Source organism: Diabrotica virgifera, chromosome 10 (genome assembly GCF_917563875.1).
Source record: "Diabrotica virgifera virgifera chromosome 10, PGI_DIABVI_V3a".
Taxonomy (NCBI): domain Eukaryota; kingdom Metazoa; phylum Arthropoda; class Insecta; order Coleoptera; family Chrysomelidae; genus Diabrotica; species Diabrotica virgifera.
This window is the reverse complement of record NC_065452.1, coordinates 99,823,267-99,844,043: the sequence shown is the minus strand read 5'-3', so window position 1 is coordinate 99,844,043 and position 20,777 is coordinate 99,823,267. Positions and strand designations below refer to the sequence as shown.

At 36.4% G+C, this 20,777-nt stretch overlaps 1 protein-coding gene across 2 annotated transcripts in view; it reads right to left on the bottom strand.

Moving 5' to 3' along the window:
- Positions 1-20,777, bottom strand: part of LOC114333930 (protein limb expression 1 homolog) — a 212,919-nt gene that overhangs the window by 66,471 nt on the left and 125,671 nt on the right. For both annotated transcript variants that reach the window (XR_007695672.1, XM_050641226.1), the window contains exon 3: positions 15,943-16,084. Coding sequence is in view for 1 of the 2 variants with exons in the window: in XM_050641226.1 (XP_050497183.1) it covers positions 15,943-16,084 (142 nt within the window). In the remaining variant the exon portion in view is untranslated. The remainder of the gene's footprint in view (positions 1-15,942; positions 16,085-20,777) is intronic.

Below are 20,777 nucleotides of genomic sequence, written 5' to 3'. Positions count from 1 at the left end.
AGTGAAATAAGGCAAAAATATACCATGTTCGGGACACTTGAGCAGCAAGGTTGCAAATGGATTTTTTGGGTACTATATACCTAATACATTATCAATACAAAAAGGCCCATCACTGTTTGGACGAGAATTTTAGTTATTAACAAATAAGTGTCAGAAATGGCAGTTTTTTCGTTTAAATCGCTACAGGTAAAAATACGTAATTAAATATCTTATTTGGAGTATACATTTTTAATAGATGAACAAAGGTTTAAAATGGCAGTTTTTGAATTTTGGTCCGATCATTTGTTGCTTCGGAAATTGCAAAATAAAACTAATAAGACTAAAATTTCGAAAATCAAAAATTTGCTCTAACTTTTGCGAAAATGAACTTAGACTTTGATATTGCATGAAAAGTAGAGTCAAATAGTCCATATAATATGCAAAAACTTCAAGGTGATTCGTCAATTAGTTTAAATTTTATTCAATTTGTTTATCCCACAGAGATTTTTTGCAATGTCATTGCTCAGAAAATGATAAAGATGCAGCCATTTTGCGGGTACCACAAGAAAGAAGAATACCTATATTTTCATAGTTGTTAAAAAAAATCACCAAAAATCATTTTTACCATTGCAAAATCCTTTTACTAAATAAAGTCATTTCTGGCTCATAAATAATTTTAACAACTTTGTTAATATTAACTGTAGACTAAATCCACTTTGTTATTTGCAAAGCTAATATTTTTACACAAATTATCACGAAAATAATTTCGCCTAGATCAGCTAAGGTCAAAGTTAGCCACTTTTTTTTATTTAATTGACAGGTACTTTGTTTATAACAAATAAGCAACCTAACTAGCGCCACTTTGAAGTTCAAGGGCTATAGTTTATGTGTAAAAGTTTAAATAAACTTTGAACTTCAACAGAACGGTTAATAAAGCTTTAAAAATGACGTCCTAGCAAAATCGGCTCGGGGTCGGTGGAGGGGAATTATTAAAATCTCTGTATTTAAAAAATGAATTTGATTCTTTAAACATATTTATGCTGCGATTAATATTTCTGGAGCTTGTTGATGGATTTTGATCATTATTTTTTAAATTTGTATATACTCGTAGTCTTGTAGAGTACGTTATGTACACATATCCCCAACTAACACTACAAAATGTTCCCTTATCACTTATCACTCAGGGATATGAAAAATAGATTACGACCGATTCTTAGGCCTACCGAATATACATATATAATTTCATAAAAATCGGTCAAGCCGTCTCGAAGGAGTATGGCAACTAACACTATGACAGGAGAATTTTATAGATGTAAATATACAGATGGCTAAAAAATAGGGGTTGGTGATTCAAGGGCGAAAATTAAGGATTGTGAGTATTTTTTAATGCTACAGTCGATAATTTTGTCCAAAAAAATAAAAAAATATATATCGGGGGGCAAACCCCCTTATAACTTATGAATATGAAAAATAGATTACAACATATTCTCAGTCCTACAGGATATACGTGTAAAATTTCATAAAATCGGTCAATCCGTTTCAGAGGAGTATGATAACTAACACTGTTACAGGAGAATTTTATATTTATAGAAGTAGTTGTGAATTAAATAAACAGTAAAATTTTGTTTTTAAAAATGTTTGTAAAAATCTCAGATTTTCAAATCCCAAGGTAGATTTAGTCCACAATCAATATTAACAAAGTTATTCAAATTATTTATAAGCCATAAATGATTCTACTTTAGTAAAATGTTTTCGGAATGGTAAAAATGACTTTTTGTTGATTTTTTAAATGCGTTAAAAATATAAGTATTCTTCTTTCATGTGATTTCCACAGAATTGCTGTATCATTATTATTTTCTGAGCAATAACATTGCAAACAAAGCTCAGTGGGATAAACAAATTGAATAAAATTTAAACTTATTGACGAATCGTCTTGAAATTTTTTGTGTATGATATGGACTGTTTGACTCTACTTTTTATGCAATATCAAGTCTTAAGATCATTTTCGCAAAAGTTATAGCAAATTTTGGATTTTTAAAATTTTAGTCTTATTTTGCAATTTCCGAAGCAACAACCCGTGTTAAGCTGCCCCCCCTTGCAAAAATTAAAAAACAAATAGCCCTGATTTATGAGCTATTTACGAGCTTTCATATTCCGCAAATTAAAAATTTTGAGCTCGTCACACTGAGCAGTAATTTAATATTTTAATGGGGGGGGCTGACTTAGCCCCCCACTACTCAAAAATAGGGATATTGAATCAATTTTTGAGGCAGAATTACGAGCTGTTTGTGAGCTCTTGAAATTATATAGTTTCGATTTTTGAGCTCATCCACTTCACCCCCAAACAACCCTTTAATTGATTTTACTTAAAAAATACATGCTTAAAAAATTAAAATATATCGTATCGCTTACATAATTCCTATAGCTTATATATTCTAAGAATAAACTCCTAAATCATGCGCATTTCGATTATTGAGCTACAACCCCTTCACAAGAAAACCACCCCATCTTTCCGGATTAAGGAAGAGTTGTACTTAATTGAATTAAATTAATTATTTGGCGACCACATATCGTTTAATAATTTATGAGCTCCCAAAATACGTACCATTAGGTCATTAAATTGCAATTTCTTTTGTATAGTGCAGTCACTGAAGGTAAAAATCAACTATTACTTTTAATTTCGGTGAACCTTAATCGATTTTCACGAAAATTGGTGAGTGGTTGTTAGAGGATACCACAAGAAACAAAGGTGACATGGTGCCACCTTGCACCTTTACCCTAAGAGGAGATACCGCCCCTTCTCGGGGGTGAAAATTATTTTATTAAAAATAACTCCACAAATCGATAGAAGAACAAATTATAAGCAAAATTTGTTACATAAAGTTATTAAAATAAGGCAATACTTTTTGAGTTATTAGAGATCAAAGATTTTAATTATTCGTGAAAAAAATGCATATTTTAAAGCGGTATTTCGTAAATCACTGAAAAACTGAAGTTTTTACAAAAAAGTTAATAGAAGTTTAATTCGTATAGCTTATATTCTAAGAATAAACTCTTAAATCACGCGCATTTCGATTATTGAGCTACAACCTCTTCGCAAGAAAACCACCCCATCTTCCCGGCTTAAGAGAGAATTTCACTTAAATGAATTAGATTAATTATTTGGCGAGTACATATCGTTTAATAATTTATGAGCTCGCAAAATACACGCATTTCAATTATTTAATTGCAATTTTCTTTCTATAGTGCAGTCACTGAAGGTAAAAATCAACTATGATCTTCGATTTAGGTGAACCTCCATTCAGTTTCACGAAAATTGGTGAGTGGATAGAGGATACCTCAAGAAACAAAAGTAACATGGTACCAACTTGCGGTTTTAGCCTGGGGTAGAGATGTCACCCCTTCTCGGGGGTGAAAATTGCTTTATTAAAAATAACCCCACAAATCGATAGAGGGATAAATTCTAGCAAAATTTGTTACATAACGTTATTAAAATAAATAGTAATCCGTATCAGCAAACGGACGAACGATAGGTTGTAGAATGGTGTCGAGGTATTTCTGAGCTATAAGGCACATCAAAGAAACATAAAACGGGAAACATGAAACGTGAAACATGAAACGTGAAACATGACACGTGAAACATGAAACGTGAATAATGAAAAAAATAAATTGTGAAGAACGAAACCGTTTCATGTTATATACTAATCAAAGAAACAAAAATAATATATTTGATATACTACATTTTTTATTTCCTCTATTCATTCAAGTGTGTACAAACTTATCAGTCTTTCAACTATTTTTTATACAACAAAAATAAAATTTGTATAGTCAACAATGGAAAGTAATGATGACGAGGTCATTGCTTTTGTGGTTATTACTCTTTTATTACTGTCCAAAAATCATAACCATAGTCAAATTTGGTAAAAAACGAATTAAATAACCATTTTGCCAAATTTCAATCATGTTATAGAATGAGTATTTAACCATTTACATTGTTTTATTGTGGGTCCTGGTTTAAATAAAAACGATATTTTATTGTCATTGTCTATTCGAGTACCTCTCCAGGTTATATTATATTTCAACTCTTCATTCTGCCCCACCACAGAAACCAATGTAATATGAAGTTCTTGGTCGGCATTCATTTACGCACGTAATCAATTGTTTAAAACAATGAAACTGGAACCGAAAAATAGAACACGACCTATTTCATGAAACACGTTTCAAGAAGATAAAAAAATGTTTCATGGGCATGAATCACACTCGTTTCATAGATGGGCGGACGTCTATTTGTTTAGCAGTGTTTTATTTACGGGAGTTAAGGGATCGGACTTAACAACAATATATCAATCGATCCAAAAGTCAAGCTCACCTGCACGAGTGGTAGTCTAAAAATACCCGGTGCCTCCTGCTACATAACAGACGAGGCTCTGGCGACCGAGTATGAGTGGGATAACCATACAACAGTTACAGGGAAACAAGGAAATGTGATCCATACAACTCACCAACCCGCCTGTCCAGCGTGGAGTTTTAAGGCTTTTTTTTCCAAACTAACAATGTCGAACTTACAACAAAGCGGAAATGTACTCCAGGTGGGTAGGAGAAATCCGGAGTCCCACATCGGGAAACCGATCAGTCTTAAGGATTCTGGGGGAGGCAAAAGCTCGACAAGGACAAATCAGAGAAAACGGAAAAAGAAGAAATGCAACAGAATACCCATAGCGACATATAACATCAGATCCATGGCTCAAGATGAAAAGCTGTACGAACTCGAAGAGGAATTAACTAAAATCAAATGGGACATTGTAGGATTGTTAGAGGTCAAAAGAAGAGGAGAAATGTGTATAGAACTAGAATCAGGAAATCGCCTCTATTACAAAGGAAAGGAGGACGAAACATATGGCGGAATAGGATTTCTGATCAAAGAGAAAATTATACAAAACGTAATCGAGTATAAGAGCATATCAGATAGAGTAGAATATATCATACTAGAAATTAACTGGAAGGCAAGAATGTAACTAATACAAGTATATGCCCCAACAACAACACATGAGGAGGAAGAAATTGATAAATTTTATGATGACATCACCACAGCAATGGAAGACAAAAATTTAAAAACAACAATCGTTATGGGAGATTTTAATGCAAAAATCGGAAAGAAAATGAAAGATTTAGAAACAAAATAGGAAACTATGGACTTGGATCAAGGAATATTAGGGGTAAAAGACTACTAGAATATTTAGAACAACAAAACCTTCATGCAATAAATACATATGTACTTTAAAAAGAAGCCAGACCGAAAATGGACATGGGTCTCCCCCAATGGGGTGACAAAAAATGAAATAGGCTACTTCCTCTGCCAAAATAAACGAACCTTCTAAGACGTAACTGCACTTAATACATTCTCAACTGGCAATGACCACCGCATACTACGAGCCAAAATAGAAATAAGCAAACTAGAGACGCAGAAAGCTAGAAGAAAACCAACGGCTATTGACAATAGCAGAATAAGACAAAACGCAGAAGAATATAGATAGACTTTAAGGGAAAACTATAAACAACAAGTAGCAAAGGATAATTCAGAAATTAATAAGATTAATGAAGAAATGAAAGAAAAACTCTTAGAAGCGGGAATGAAAACTGCCAAAAAAGTAAGAACAAAAGAAAATAGATTAAGTAGCGGGACAGTTAAATTAATGGAAAGTAGACGAAAACTAATAAGCGACAACAAAAGAAACACAGTAGAATACGTAGCACTAAACAAACTTATTAGGAGAAAAAGAAGAGAAGATCTAAGAAAACACACTGAAAATGAAATCGAGAAAGTAATTGAGAGAAATAAGGGCCTAAAATGCTTACGACTAAATTTAGGGAAACCACTATTTATTTCAATAAAGGATAAAACAGGACGGGAAGAGAGGAGAAAATATAAGATATCAGAAGAAGTAGAAAGGTTTTATAAAGAACATTAAAAGAAAGACGGAAACCTCAACACTCAGGAATATATTAAGAAAATAATCACGAATGTAAACTCAGAAACATTACCAAAAATAGAGAATTATGAAATAGAAGCAGCACTATCACAATTAAAGAACAACAAAGCACCGGGGCCAGATGAAATCCTTGCTGAAATGTTGAAAGAAGTGAAAGAAGAAATCTTACAAACATTAAGAAATCTATTTAATCATTGTCTACATAAAGGAGAAATACCCGACGAATGGAACGAAAGTCTTACAATCCTTCTCTTTAAAAAAGGCGACAGAAAGGACATAAAAAATTACAGACCCATCTCATTGCTGTCGCAAACGTATAAACTATTCATGAGGATTATCAACAACAGGCCAACACACAAATTGGACTCATATCAACCAGTAGAGCAGGCAAGATTCCGAAAGGGATATAGCACCACTGACAATCTTCTAACAATTAAGACACTAATAGAGAAAGCTAACGATTACCATATATATATATCTGCACTTAGCGTTCGTTGACTACGAAAAAGCATTTGACAGAGTGGAAATGTGGGCAATAGAAAAAGCTATAAACAACTCTAGAATAGATTCCAGATACAGAATGCTAATACATAATATACAGTGATGAGCGCGCTAATAACCGGCAAAATAGCACAAAAGATGGAAAACATAATACATTGCGAAACAAAAAGAGACGAAACTAGTGGAGATGGAAATGATCGTTATAAACGTAAAAATTAACATTAGATTACACATAGTTTCCCACCTTTAGATGTATCCGAGGAGTATGACAACTGTCACTGTGACAGTAGAATTTTATAAAATACTCCTGTCACAGAGGTCTAAAGGTAGGAAATTATGTAATATAATGTTATTTTATACGTTTATAACGATCATTTCCACCTCCACTAGTTACATCTCTTTTTGTTCTCAACGTATTATGTTTTCCATCTTTTGCGCTATTTTGCCGGTTATTAGCGCGCTCATCACTGTATATAAGAAAGCAACAATGACATTACAATTGGAAGAAACAACAAAACTCATACCAATTAACAGAGGAGTGCGACAGGGAGATGTTATTTCTCCTAAACTATTTACATTAGCACTGGAAGATGTTTTCAAAACAATAGAATGGACAAACATGGGAATAAACATAAATGGAAAGAAACTAAACCACCTGAGATATGCAGACGATGTAGTAGTCATAGCATCAAGTTTTGAAGAACTACAAACCATGCTAACCGAACTAGCAAATGAATCCGAACAAATAGGTCTAAAAATGAATTTTGCCAAAACAAAAACAATGACAAACACACAAGACAATAGAAACGTAATACTAAACGACACCACAATAGAAGCGGTTGATGATTATATACAGGCTGTCCCCGAAAATAGTGCGTTCCTATAAGGTATGGATATAATACACAATTTAGAACAAAAAAGTCCTATAATATGTTTTTCTAAAGTTAACCGTTTCCAAGAAAAAAATTACATTCTTCTCCATATAAGCGAATTTTATTTTCATAAATTTAACTGACATGGCAATGTGTCATAGAAGAACTTGTTGTGACTGTGAAAATTTAGCCAAATCCAACCACTTGTTCTTAGTTTATTTAGCAGTTTATTTACTATTTGAAGTGTGATTTTTGGGGTTGTTGACATCGGTAGGTACCTACCTGCAAAATAATTATTTCTTGCTTTAATAATGTGGCATCTTTGCTATTATGTGAATTAATTAAGGTTTTATAATTAAGGCTCGAAATTTTACATAAATTATAACTTTTACTTAAGTAACTAGGGTTTAATTCCTAAAATGTAAATGCACTTAGGAAAAATTATTTGTAGCTAATGTTTTTCTGAAATCTATTGAACTATGGAATAATTTTACACTAATTGATAAAATGTCAATTATTTACCATGAGAAACACTTTATCTTTTTACTAAACTAGTAGTATGTGATTATTAAGCTTCACATAAGCAATTAAATACAACAGACAACGTTTAATAATTCTAATTTAGTTTTTTTTAGATTATGCTCGGACTATCAGTAGTTTGTTTACTTGTAATCTAAAATTAAATTAGAGGTTTGTACTTAATTGACAATCATTTTTATAATAAATAATCTAAGTGAGCTTCACCTGCGCGAGCACATGCATCGATACGACGAATCTAGTTGTTAGTAATGCCATAGTTACTCCCAATCCTAAGGTGTAACACCATCGTGCCAATGGGATGCATGGTACAGGGAGTAAAGTGTATCTGAAGCGATGCCCTAGAGAGATGGCGAACTCTAGGGGAATATAGCCTTGGTGCGGTAAGGGCGCACTGCCGTACTCGACATTTATTTCGACCCTACTCGTGGGAACAATCGTGGAACCAAAGAGAAACATTAAACAAGCGGAGAGGGACTCAGAAATGGGCGACCTCTCCGAAGAAACAAGAATGGAAGCTGCGGGAGCAGCAGACCATATAGAACACACGGACAAGGGAGCTGTGGAAACAGCAGACCATGCCGAGGAGAGAGGTATTGAAGCTGACCAGCTAGAGACAAGCCTCGAGAAACTAAGTCTCGGGACAAAAAAGCTATCTGGGGCTCAAAAACGGAGGCTTAAGAAAGCCGAAAAAATAGCTGCTGGGACGTGGGTTAAAGAGAACCCACATAAGACCAAAGGCCAAAAGGGGAAAAGTGACCAGACCACAGGAGTGAAAAGGACCCGGTCTGACAACTCGACCCCAACAAAAAACCCCGAGGCCAAAAGACCGAAGGGAATTACGAAACAAGCAGCTAACAACGCGACCAGGAGCGGTAATACGCAGACTGGCACAGTTGCTAGCGCTAAAGAGGTAAGGGGCAGTAAAACGCAGACTGGCACTTACGGCGAAGTGACAGACAAACTGAGGATGGCGGTGGTAGACAGACGTCATCCTGAGGTAAAACTGAACCAGGAACAAGCAGAACTGGTTCGAACAAAACTGGAAGAGGCAGTGGATAAGGCACCCGGCGGAAGTCAGAATCCACTGCAGTTCCTAAGAACTACATTCAGCGCGGGGATTCTGTGGATCGGTACGAGAGCTTCGGGATCTCTGGGAGTCGGCGGATTTGAAGTTGATCGAATCCAAGGACTTGAGAAGACCGATTGTGCTTGTGCACGTGCCTGAGACCGGCATAAGCGAAAAAGTGTTCAGGAGTCGCTTGGGCAAGCAGAATGCAGGGCTCAATACGACAGACTGGACACTGAAAAGCCAGAAGGTCGAGGGGCAAGGAGAAATCCTTGCGTACTCGATCGACAAGGTCTCCTTTAGGGCTTTGAAGCAGACCCAACTCAAGGCCTTTTATAGGATGGGAAGGGTAGCATTCAAGATCGTGCGGGAGACAGATGGAGATGACAAAGGTGAGAGTGATCCAAGCCAACCTTCAACACAGTAAGGCAGCTTCGGCAGAACTTGCTGTGGCGATGGAAAGGTTTGATGTTGCTCTCATCCAAGAACCCTGGGTAAACCAGGGTAAAATAAAAGGTCTCTCAGGAATAAGTGGAGAACTGATTTACAGTAGATCCGCTGAAGTACCAAGAACCTGCATAATAGCTAAAAGCAACATTAAGGTACTGCCGTTAACTAATTTCTGTTCTAGGGATCTAACAGCAGTAATACTAAAAGTTACAGAGGGAGGTAGGATGAAGGAGATAATACTCGGATCAGCCTATCTGCCCTATGATGATCCTAACCCACCACCACCAAGGGAATTGGAGGAGCTGATGAGAGACTGCAGAGGCAAAGGATCACAGATAATCATCGGTTGTGACTCCAACTCACATCACATCAGCTGGGGGAGCACCGGAAACAACGAAAGAGGTGAGCACTTACTACAATTTATTATGGAACATAATTTAGACATACTAAATGTAGGCAACAAACCTACCTTTGTGACTGCTAATAGGAAGGAGGTTATCGATATAACGATGGCGACTGCATTTGCAAGCAGCATCGTTAGGGACTGGCATGTGTCTGATGAGGCGAGTTTCTCAGACCACAGACACATATACTTTGAAATAACGGGCTATGAGCACGAAACAGAGACTTATCGAAACCCCAGGAAAACTGATTGGGAAGCGTATCAAGAAGACCTGACATATAGTTTTCGTGGGGCTATAAAGAGGATAAGGAACACAATAGAGCTAGATATGGCTACTGAACAATTTCAGGATATAGTCATAGAAGCATATAAAGATAACTGTCCCGTAACAGTGAGGAGCTCCAACAGGAAAGTGCCCTGGTGGAACAATGAACTTGCTAAAAGAAGGAGAGATGCGAGAAAAGAATTCAATTCTGCCAAGAGATCAGGCGAGTGGAGCGAATATCGCAAAGCTCTGACTGAATATAACAAGGCTCTACGGAAAGCCAAAAGAGAATCATGGAGGAAGCACTGCGAGGAGATAGAACAGACTGCAGTAGTGGCTAGACTCCAAAAGGTTCTCTCGAAAGAACCTAAGAGCAATATCGCCACGCTCCAAATGGAGTCAGGCGATTACACACAGACCAGTGAAGAGACGCTGAGGGAACTCTTCAATGTTCACTTCCCTGGGTCGGTCACCAGAATGATGACACCAGAAGTTTTACAGCAAGAAGGACCAGTTACCATGAAATATGGAAATAGGGGAAGCTGGAGAGCTGCAAAAGAGATGGTGACACCAGACAAAATAAAATGGGCAGTAAGTTCATTTAAACCATATAAATCACCGGGAACGGACGGGATTTATCCTGTACTTTTGCAAAAAGGTACAGAAGCAATGTACAAGCAAATGTGTACAATACTTCGTGCAAGTATTGCGCTGGGGTATGTACCGGTTACTTGGAGGTCGACAAGGGTAGCATTCATACCTAAGCCTGGTAAGGGTGGACGTATGACTGCGAAGTCCCTTAGACCAATAAGTCTGATGTCCTTTGTACTAAAGACATTGGAAAAACTGGTAGATAGACATATTAGGGATGGAATATTGGTTGAAAGACCAATAGAACAAGACCAATATCCATATAGGCCAGGTGTATCAACAGAAACAGCACTGCACCATCTAGTACGGAGGGTGGAGTACGTTCTGGAAAACAAAGAGGTGATGTTGGGAGCCTTTCTCGACATAGAGGGAGCCTTCAACAACACCTCATTCGATGCAATCACAAAGGCTGTCCGGCTGAAAGGAGTGGATGAAATAAGCTGCAGGTGGATAGAATGCATGCTTAAAAGCCGCGTGGTATATTCGACACTGATGGGCGAGACCATGTCAGCACGGGTTGCCAGAGGATGCCCACAGGGAGGTGTATTATCTCCGTTAGTGTGGAATCTGGTTATGGACGGACTGATTGGAACGCTCAACAGGAAAAAATATAATGTCCTGGGCTATGCAGATGATTTTGTCATTCTGGCTCAGGGCAAGTTCAATACAACTGTCAGGGATAACATGCAACAGGCCCTGAATGTAGTATCAAAATGGACAAGTGAGGTAGGATTGTCCGTAAGCCCTCACAAATCCAAAATAGTAGCCTTCACCAGAAGGACAAAATTAGAGGGAATAGGACCTGTGAATCTCATGGGGATCTCCCTAAAGGTGGAGAGGGAGGTAAAATATCTCGGAGTCATAATAGACTCAAGGCTTACCTGGAATCAACACCTGGAACGAATAACCAAAAGAGCGATGGCCACTTTAATGGTGACCAGACGCACACATGGCAGAACATGGGGACTTAAACCGGACATGATGTATTGGATATACAACATGATGGTAAAGCCCACAATAACGTATGCAGCATTGGTCTGGTGGCCAAAGGTGCAACAGAGAAATGCTATAGAGAAGTTAGGCAAGATACAAAGGCTTGTCTGTCTCAGCATAACAGGAGCAATGAGAGGCACACCAACTGCAGCAATGGAAGCCTTACTAGACCTTCCTCCGTTACATATCACAGTGAAGGGCGAGGCAAGGATGGGGTTACATAGACTGCAGGGTAATCAAAGCAAAATTGCAGTGGGCAAAGGACACTGCAGCATCAATGATATATGCGGGGATCCAATATGGGAGATGATAACAGACCATTGTATCCCCAAATATAAAATGGAAATACCTTTTCAGGTGGAAATACACTCCAGAGAGGTATGGGAAGATCCTGGCAGACATCTGAAGTATGAGGGCCACACCTGGTATACAGATGGGTCCAAGACAGAAGAGGGTTCGGGATCAGGAGTATATAGTGAGGATAGGAACTATAACGGTTCCATCCCACTAGGAGAATATACCTCTGTATTTCAGGCGGAGGTATATGCAATCCTGCACTGTGCACGGATAAACAGATTGAGGACTTATACTAATAAGAGAATCAATATCTGTTCAGACAGCCAAGCGGCCTTGAGGGCTTTAAAGAACCCAAGGATAACCTCAAGGCTTGTATGGGAATGCCGCGAAGAACTTGACACCCTGGCGGAACATAATGAGGTAAAACTCATTTGGGTGCCTGGACATCAAGGGATCGCTGGTAATGAAAAAGCTGACGAACTTGCTAGACGAGGATCAGCAACAGGATACTTCGGTCCAGAACCGGCACTGGGAGTGCCCAAAAGGACAATCAGAGACCGATTAAGAGGCTGGATACGAAGACAGCACAAAGAATACTGGGAAGAAATTCCCACGCAAAAGCATGCGAAGAGATTTATACCTCAGACATGCGCAAAAAGAGCTGAAGAACTGTTCAAAATGAACAGGAATCAGCTCAAAATTATTACAGGTTTCTTAACTGGACACTTTCCAGTAAAAGGACACCTACACACGATAGGACTATATAACGGAGATCTCAGCTGCAGACTATGCAATAGAGAGACCGAGACAGTCAGACATTTATTGTGCGATTGCGAGGCGCTGGATCGTAAGAGACAAGCAATATATGGAGACTGCAAACCAAGTCCGACAGTGTATGGCACTAACCCAATGGACCTTTACAGGCTAGTAAAGGGCACTGCATTATTGGATTGGGTGTCATGAGAACAAATGGAAGGAAGCACAATAAGCTGAAAAGCTGCAGTGCCACCGGGGTGCATGCACGGACGGCTTCCGGAAGAAAAAAAAAAAAAAAAAAAAAAAAAAATGCCATAGTTAACTAAAAACGCGTTCCTCTAATTTAGCTTATGTTTGGATTTCATGTCGGTTATCATACACTAACGATTTCAGATGCCCACAAAAATAAAAATCCAGTACATTGAATTCGGGACTTCGTTGGTGGCCACAGAATGAGTCAATTCCTACCAATTCAACGATGAGGATAAGTGGTATCCAGAAGATTTTTCACAGCTCTGGGGCTCCGTCGTGAAGAAATTACAATTCACGTCGTGTTTGCAAAGGCACTTCAAGAAGTATCGGAAAAACATTTTACAAGAAATTTATAGGCCTCTATGGTTAGTGTTCTGGGTAATTCATAAAATACTGCACCCTTTACTCCTTATGTATCCTTTAAAATGTAACGATATAATATTTTTAATTCCCAAAATACCTACTTGTTAAGAAATAAGAAAAACACCTTCTTTTGGTACAGAATAAAACTATATAACAATTACGCCAAATTTTCAATGTCAATAACTTCAAACAAACCAAATTCTTGGTTTGTTTGATGCAGGGGCGTCGTTTGCATGACTGAAATTTACAAAAAATACATCAATTTTCATCATTACATCATATATAATGTATTGTATATATAATGCTTGCCCCCCCCCCCAATCAAAATTTCAAATGACGCTCCTGGTTTGATGTGAGGGGACGACCAACCCACAGGGTGAAAAAAATGTAAACACTAGACCCCTGTTTGGTTGATATTTACATTATTTTACCTACCAGATACAACTGACCTACAAACCTACTATTTTTAATTGTGACCCTGTCTATCTTTAGATGTTTGAATTGGACGTTGTTATCAGACTTTAATTTGCATATCAAAATGTATTTTCGTTTTTTGGCCAAACGGCTGAATTTAGAAAAAAATGTTATAAAACTTTTTTGCTCTACATTGTGATTTTTACCTATACCTGTGACGAACGTACTATTTTCGGGGACACCCTGTATATCTGGGACAGATAATAAAAATAAATAAGGAAAACCAAACAGCGGAGGTAAACAGAAGGGTCAGATTAGCCTGGGCAGGATTTCGGAAATTAAAATGGGTCCTAAAGAATAAAAAAATACAACAATACTTAAAAACAAGAGTGTTTGACCAGTGCATACTCCCAATTCTCACATACGCATGCCAAACTTGGACGTTTACCAAAGCAAACATGGATAAAATAATGAAGACACAAAGAGCCATGGAGAGAGCAATGTTAGGACTAAAATTAACAGACAAAAAGCAAAACAACTGGGTAAGAAATAAAACAAAAGTCAAAGACGCAGGACAACATATAGCCAGGCTAAAATGGAGCTTCGCAGGTCATAACGCTAGAGACCAACGGACAATAGGTGGAATATCACGACACAACAATGGAGATGAGATGGGGAGACGATATTAAAAAGAAAAAACGAGGTCCGTTCTACCAGAGACTATTATTCCACTTCATACCATTATTGTACCACCTCTGTATGTATAAACGTCCTGCACATGTTTTAAGCGTTGTACATTTCCAGATCGTCTCCACACTCTTAATCGACGAGAATCTGGAAGAAATGCAAATCTAGATTCTTCGAAGAATAAAACTGTAGCCCAATCATTTGCATCCTTGACATCACTATAATCTTGTAGCGCGATTTCCTTTGGAGACAGGTGCCACCTCAATGGTCTTCGTCATGGAGATTGTCTTTATGGAGACGATTTCTTACAGTATCACGCTCTATAATTACCTGGTGTGTGCGCTGCAAGTCGCTAACCAATTCAGGTACTGTAATTGTTGGTTGTCTCCTCCCGGTTAATACTAAAAATCGGTCTTGAGCTGCAGCTCAAGCTTATGATAATAACAGTGTAATTTTTACACCCCTTAAAAATTTTTATTGGGGTTTTGTTCCCTTAACTCCCCCCCCCCCAACTTTTGTGTATGTTGCAATTAAATTATTATTGCGGTACCATTAGTTAAACACAATGTTTTGAAAACTTTTTTGCCTCTTATTATTTTTTGGTAAGCCAGTTTTTATCGAGATATTTTGAACATTTCTAAAATCCAACACATATTTTTACATGGTTAAATAAGATTATAGACACCTGGTAATAATATTACATTTTTTTAATTTACATTTTTTAGGTACATTTTAAAACATTAAGAAAGAAGCCGCATCTCGATAAAAATTAACTTATCGAAAAAGATATTAAAAGGCAGAAAAGTTTTAAAAACTTTGTGTTTAACTAATGGTACCACAATACTAATTTAATTCGAATGTACACAAACATGTGGGGGGTTTGGGGAACAAAACCCTCATCAAATTTTTATGTAAACATATTAAATAAACCACACTTCCATAAAAACTGGCTTATCGAAGAAATACTAAGAGGCAAATACGTTTTAGAGACATTGTGTTTAACTAATGGTACCTCAATAATAATTTAATAGGCACGTACACAAAAGTTTGGGGGGTCTAAGGGAACCAAACCCCCATAAAATGTTTATGGGGTGTACAAAATTCACTGTCATTATTTTTAAGATGTCCCTGCCATAAGAATAGCACTTCATTTTGTAGCTTCAAAGGGTTGTAACTTTTTTATGTGCACATTTGTCTGTACTAAGGTAAGTAAGTTCAATCGAACTACTTTTGGTCCCAGAATATGTGATTTAATTTATAAGATGTCCCTGTCATAAGAATAGCACTTCATTTTGTAACTTCAAAGGGCTGTAACTTTTTTTATGTGCACATTTGTATGTACTAAGGTAAGTTGGGTTCAATCGAACTATTTTTGGTCTCAGAACATGTGATTTAATTTATGACCTGCCTTTTCGTTACGTCATGTATTTTGTATACCTATAAATAAATGATTATAAACTTACCTTTAAATGACGACTGAGCTTCCGCAACAGCTTTTTCAATAAAATCATCTGATATCCTTCTAGATGGATGTTCATTAAAAACGGAATTCATTAAAGCTATTTTCGCTGCACTTCGGCGTGCCTCGGCTTTCGTCGGACAGTTCTGTAAGCATAGGGAAAAAATTAATTAACTCAGCTATTTCAAAAGTGTGGAATATTTCAAAAATAGAAATACAAAAAGGTGTTCGACAAGGGTGTATACTCTCATCAGTATTATTTAATATACAGGCTGTCCAGAAACTCTACCTACAAACGAAGACAGGAGATTCTTCAGATAATTTTGAGACAATTTAGCTCAATTCACTTAGTCCGAAAATGCTTCCTAAGAGAGTTAGAGCTCTTTGAAAATGGCGTCTTGTAATTATTTTTTCTTAAATACCTCCAGAACACTGTAATTAAGAAAAACTAAGATTGGTACGCATATTTATCTTCCAGAGATAAATCGATTCCATCCATTGCGAATTTCTAGTACCGATCATAGGCGTCCGTTTTGGGTAGGGCAACGGTTAGTTTATCATATAACATTTTTGTCTTTAACTTTTAAGCATTTCTGACACTGGATTATTAAATTGTGCGGTATTTTGGTACTAAAAGGTACTCTTGCTTTAAGTCGGTGTGACTCACGGTTTTCTAGAAAAATCGATTTTAAAATTTTCGTACGAAAAAAAAAATGAAAAAATTTTTCAAAAAAAAAACGGTGTTTTACCAACTTAAAGCAAGAGTAACTTTAAGTACTAGAATATCTCATAACTTAATAGTCTTGAGTCAAAAATGCTTAAAAATTAAAGACAAAACTGTTATGCGATAAAATAACCGTTACCTACCCAAAATGGACGCATACCACCCGTACTAGAAATTCGCAATTAATCGATTCATCTCTCAAATATAAATAAACGTACCAGTTTTTGGATTTCTAAATAGTATTTTTTTGAAATTTTTTTTGGAAATTAAAAAAAAAATTAAATCGATTTTTCTAGAAATCGGTGTATCCTATGGACTTAAAACAAGAGTACCTTTTAGTTGTAGAATACCTCACAATTTACTAATTCAGAGTCAAAAATGATTAAAAATTAAAGATAAAAAAGTTATGCGATAAAATAACTGTTGCCCTACCCAAAACGGACGCCTATGACCGCTACTAGAAATTGGCAATGCATGGAATCGATTTATCTCTGGAAAATAAATGCGTGTACTAATTTTCGGTTTTCTCAATAGAAGCGTTTTGCAGTTATTTACGAAAAACTAATTACAAGATGCCATCTTCAAAGAGCTCTAGCTCTAGCTAAGGAAGCATTTTCGAACTAGGTGAATTGGGTTAAAATATCTTAAAATTATCTGAGGAATCTCCTGTCTTCGTTTGTCGGTAGAGTTTCTGGACACCCTGTATACTCGGAAAACATATATTAAGTAAAGCAATGGATGAACAAAACGTAGACATTAGATTAGAATCAGTGGCGTAACAAAATCCGTCGGTGCCCCCCTGCAGAATTGGAAATGGGGCGCCTTTAAAAAATTACTAAATGCGCCATGTGTAACAAAAACGTATGTGTTATGAACGTGAAATACGGCGATACCGTGTAATTTTCAATGCCACCACCGAAGTGGTCCAGTCAATACTTTTCGAGTTATTTACAAGAGAAAATGTTCAACATTGTTCTACAAAAAAACCACGTTTTCAGGCGGTTTTTTGCAAATAACTTAAAAAGTAAGTATTCATAATGTAAAAAGCAAAAATGTAGCTTAGACAAAAATGAAGTCTATCGACCAAGTAAATGCAAATTTGTAGCTCCTGAAAAATTGTTCTTGTTCGTCAAATTCCAAATCGAATATTTCAACGTGAAATAACCAAAAAATGAAGCACTTTTCGGGGAAAACGCATTAAAACATTTTTTTAAGTTTTAGGTATTTTTACTTTCTATAAAAATCTCTATCATCAAAACTAAGTGAGTTACGCTCAAAATACAGTTAAAGCCTTTTTTGGAAAAAAATTTGAAAATCTCCCCCTATTTAGCACTCCAAATAAAACTAATCATTACCGCTTTACAAATTACTTAACTTTTTTTTATATGACCTGTTATAAGTTTCATCGGTTCAAAGTGCTTATCTTTGAATGGGTTTTATTTGAAAGGGCTCAAAAATGAACATTCAGTCACATTAATGACAATTAATGTTGTACAACTTGTCACAAAGACCACCAAGAGACAGGTTTAGCAAATATTCAGGTGAATATATCAATAAACTATTACCTCCCTTTTAGTTAATAAACTATTAGTTAAAATGATTTAAAAAGACAGTTATATTCATGAAATAATCTCAGCGAATTACACTCGATCTTTAAAATTATTATCGACTTGTTGCCTCGTGACACTTTAACATAATTTTACTCCCATTCGGGTCGTAAAATTAAAACTGTCAAAGTGTCACTCGGGAAACAAATCGATAATTTTAGAGCTCTCGTGCAATTACTACTGATAATTCCACTTCAAAACGGTCATTTACTGGTGTAAGGGTTTATCAACATCCAAAATTGAGATCAACACATATTCATTTAATTCTTAAATGTACTAGAAACGAAAACCAAAACATACACATTTGTTTACATTTTTATTGGGTCACCTAGTTTTGTTAGAAGCACCAGTCGACGATATTGCATAGTCAACTAATTCATATTTTCGTATGTCATGGCCACGCTGAGTCGACAATATAAACAAACTAGATGTTATAAGTTTGTTTATATAAACACGAAGGTATGGTGATTCATTCTAATTCATTCGTATTATTAAAAAGAACATTCTTAATCCAGATGCTCTAGCAGATGGTTTTACCGCGAGCACATCAGCTATTTACTGTGGTCTTTATAGTTGGTTATAAATAAGCAGTTATACATATTGTTTAATTCAGCAACCCCTATTGGTAGGGGGTAACTACCCCCAACTACCCTAAGATGTTTCCCGAGGGTGCATACCCGCATATGGCGATCTAAGACCAGGGACGAACACGGGAACTAGCAGTTTGGAACGAGTATGGGAGGAAAGTCGTCCAAGGATGAACTCCAGGAGAAGTGAACAGCAACTTTATCGTCAAGAGTAAGGACGTCAAACCCGATACGGAGCTGAAGGTGCTGCTTTACATAATTACGGCTGTTCTGATTCTTAGATTGGCGTGGTCACTATGGAAGGCCCACAGAAGGAACCTCAAAATGAACATTCATCGTGGACTGGCGAGATCAACAGCGAACATTGACGTTTAAAGTGGTGAGTCCATATTATCTGTTCTTATGGTTTTTCCATGATATAGTCGTAATTCACAATATAATAATAATATAATCGTAATTTAAGATACACATAATCTAAGTTTCACCTATTTTTATCTACAAATTCTATTTTAATTACCTTATTGGTATTATAGGGAATTTTTTTTACAAATATCATGGTTATTTATAGGACGCAATGATACATTTTTATATGATTTTTATATATTTATTAGCATATATTTTTATCTTTACCGACTTTTATCCAATTATTATTTTACCTACTGATTTTTATGACATTTTGATTTGACTACTGATTTTTATGGTGATTTATATTGATTGATATAATGATTTTTATTGCAATTTACTATATTTTTACCATTTTTGACATAATATTTTTTATATATATTTACTATACCTCGTAAGACTGTCAAATTTATGCGTTCGTTACGAGTACAGGAATAAGGATAGGAAAATTATGAATAAATGAGTAGCAACAAAGTTACTTGGGAAGACTTCATCAAAATAGTTGAGGAGATTACGCAAGAAGTAGTAAGACAAAGTAGAAGGGTCTTGAAGAAGAAAGTACCTAAATCTAAGGATATACAAGAAGAAGTAACGACACAGTTAATTAAATTATATAACAAATTCACACACTTAACGAAGAAAAATTGGGAAGCGCTATCGGAGAAACAAAGAGAAGCGTGCAACAAATATTTTGGAAGAATCAGAGACAAACTTATACGCTCATTTCAAGCTGTAAACTTAAGAACAGTAGTTCCAAGTTCAATACATCAGCCTATCGACAAGGAAATAGAAGAAGAACAAAGCGACGAGGAAATAGAAGAGGAAAAAAGTGACGAGGAGATAGAAGAGGAAAAATTGACGAGGAAATAGAAGAGGGAAAAAGCGACATAAAACAAGATATAAAAATATTATACATGGCTCTGACAATCAACGAATTTTTTAATATTGCAAGCAAGGTATTGCCCAACGAGTTTGATGGAAGTGCAGGGAAACTACAACCATTTTTAGACGCACTAGAACTACTTGGAAAAATAGCAGAAGGACATGAACAAACAGCGATAACATTAATAAAGACAAGATTGACCAATAAGGCTAGAAACCTGATAACTACAGAGGATACGATCCCACTTATAGCCGCGGCACTGAAGAAAGAATTAAGAGGCGACAATCCGAAAACGATAATAGACAAATTACCAAAGAAAAGGCAAGGAAACAAAAATGCAGCAGTGTACGCATCTGAAGTAGAGGAACTAGCGGAACAGTTAAAGGTAGCATACATAGCGGAAGGAATTCCATTGGAACTAGCGAAAAAATACACAACGGAAACAGTTGTAGCAACAATGAAACGGAATGTTAATACGGATAGAGCTAAGTTAATACTGGAGGCAGGTAATTTCACAACACCGCAGGAAGTAGTATCCAAATTTTTATCGATTGATACGACAGAGGAGAATACACAGGGAAGAGTGTTTAATTATAGGAAGAATTATGAAAATAGGAGAGGACAGCAGCAATACCG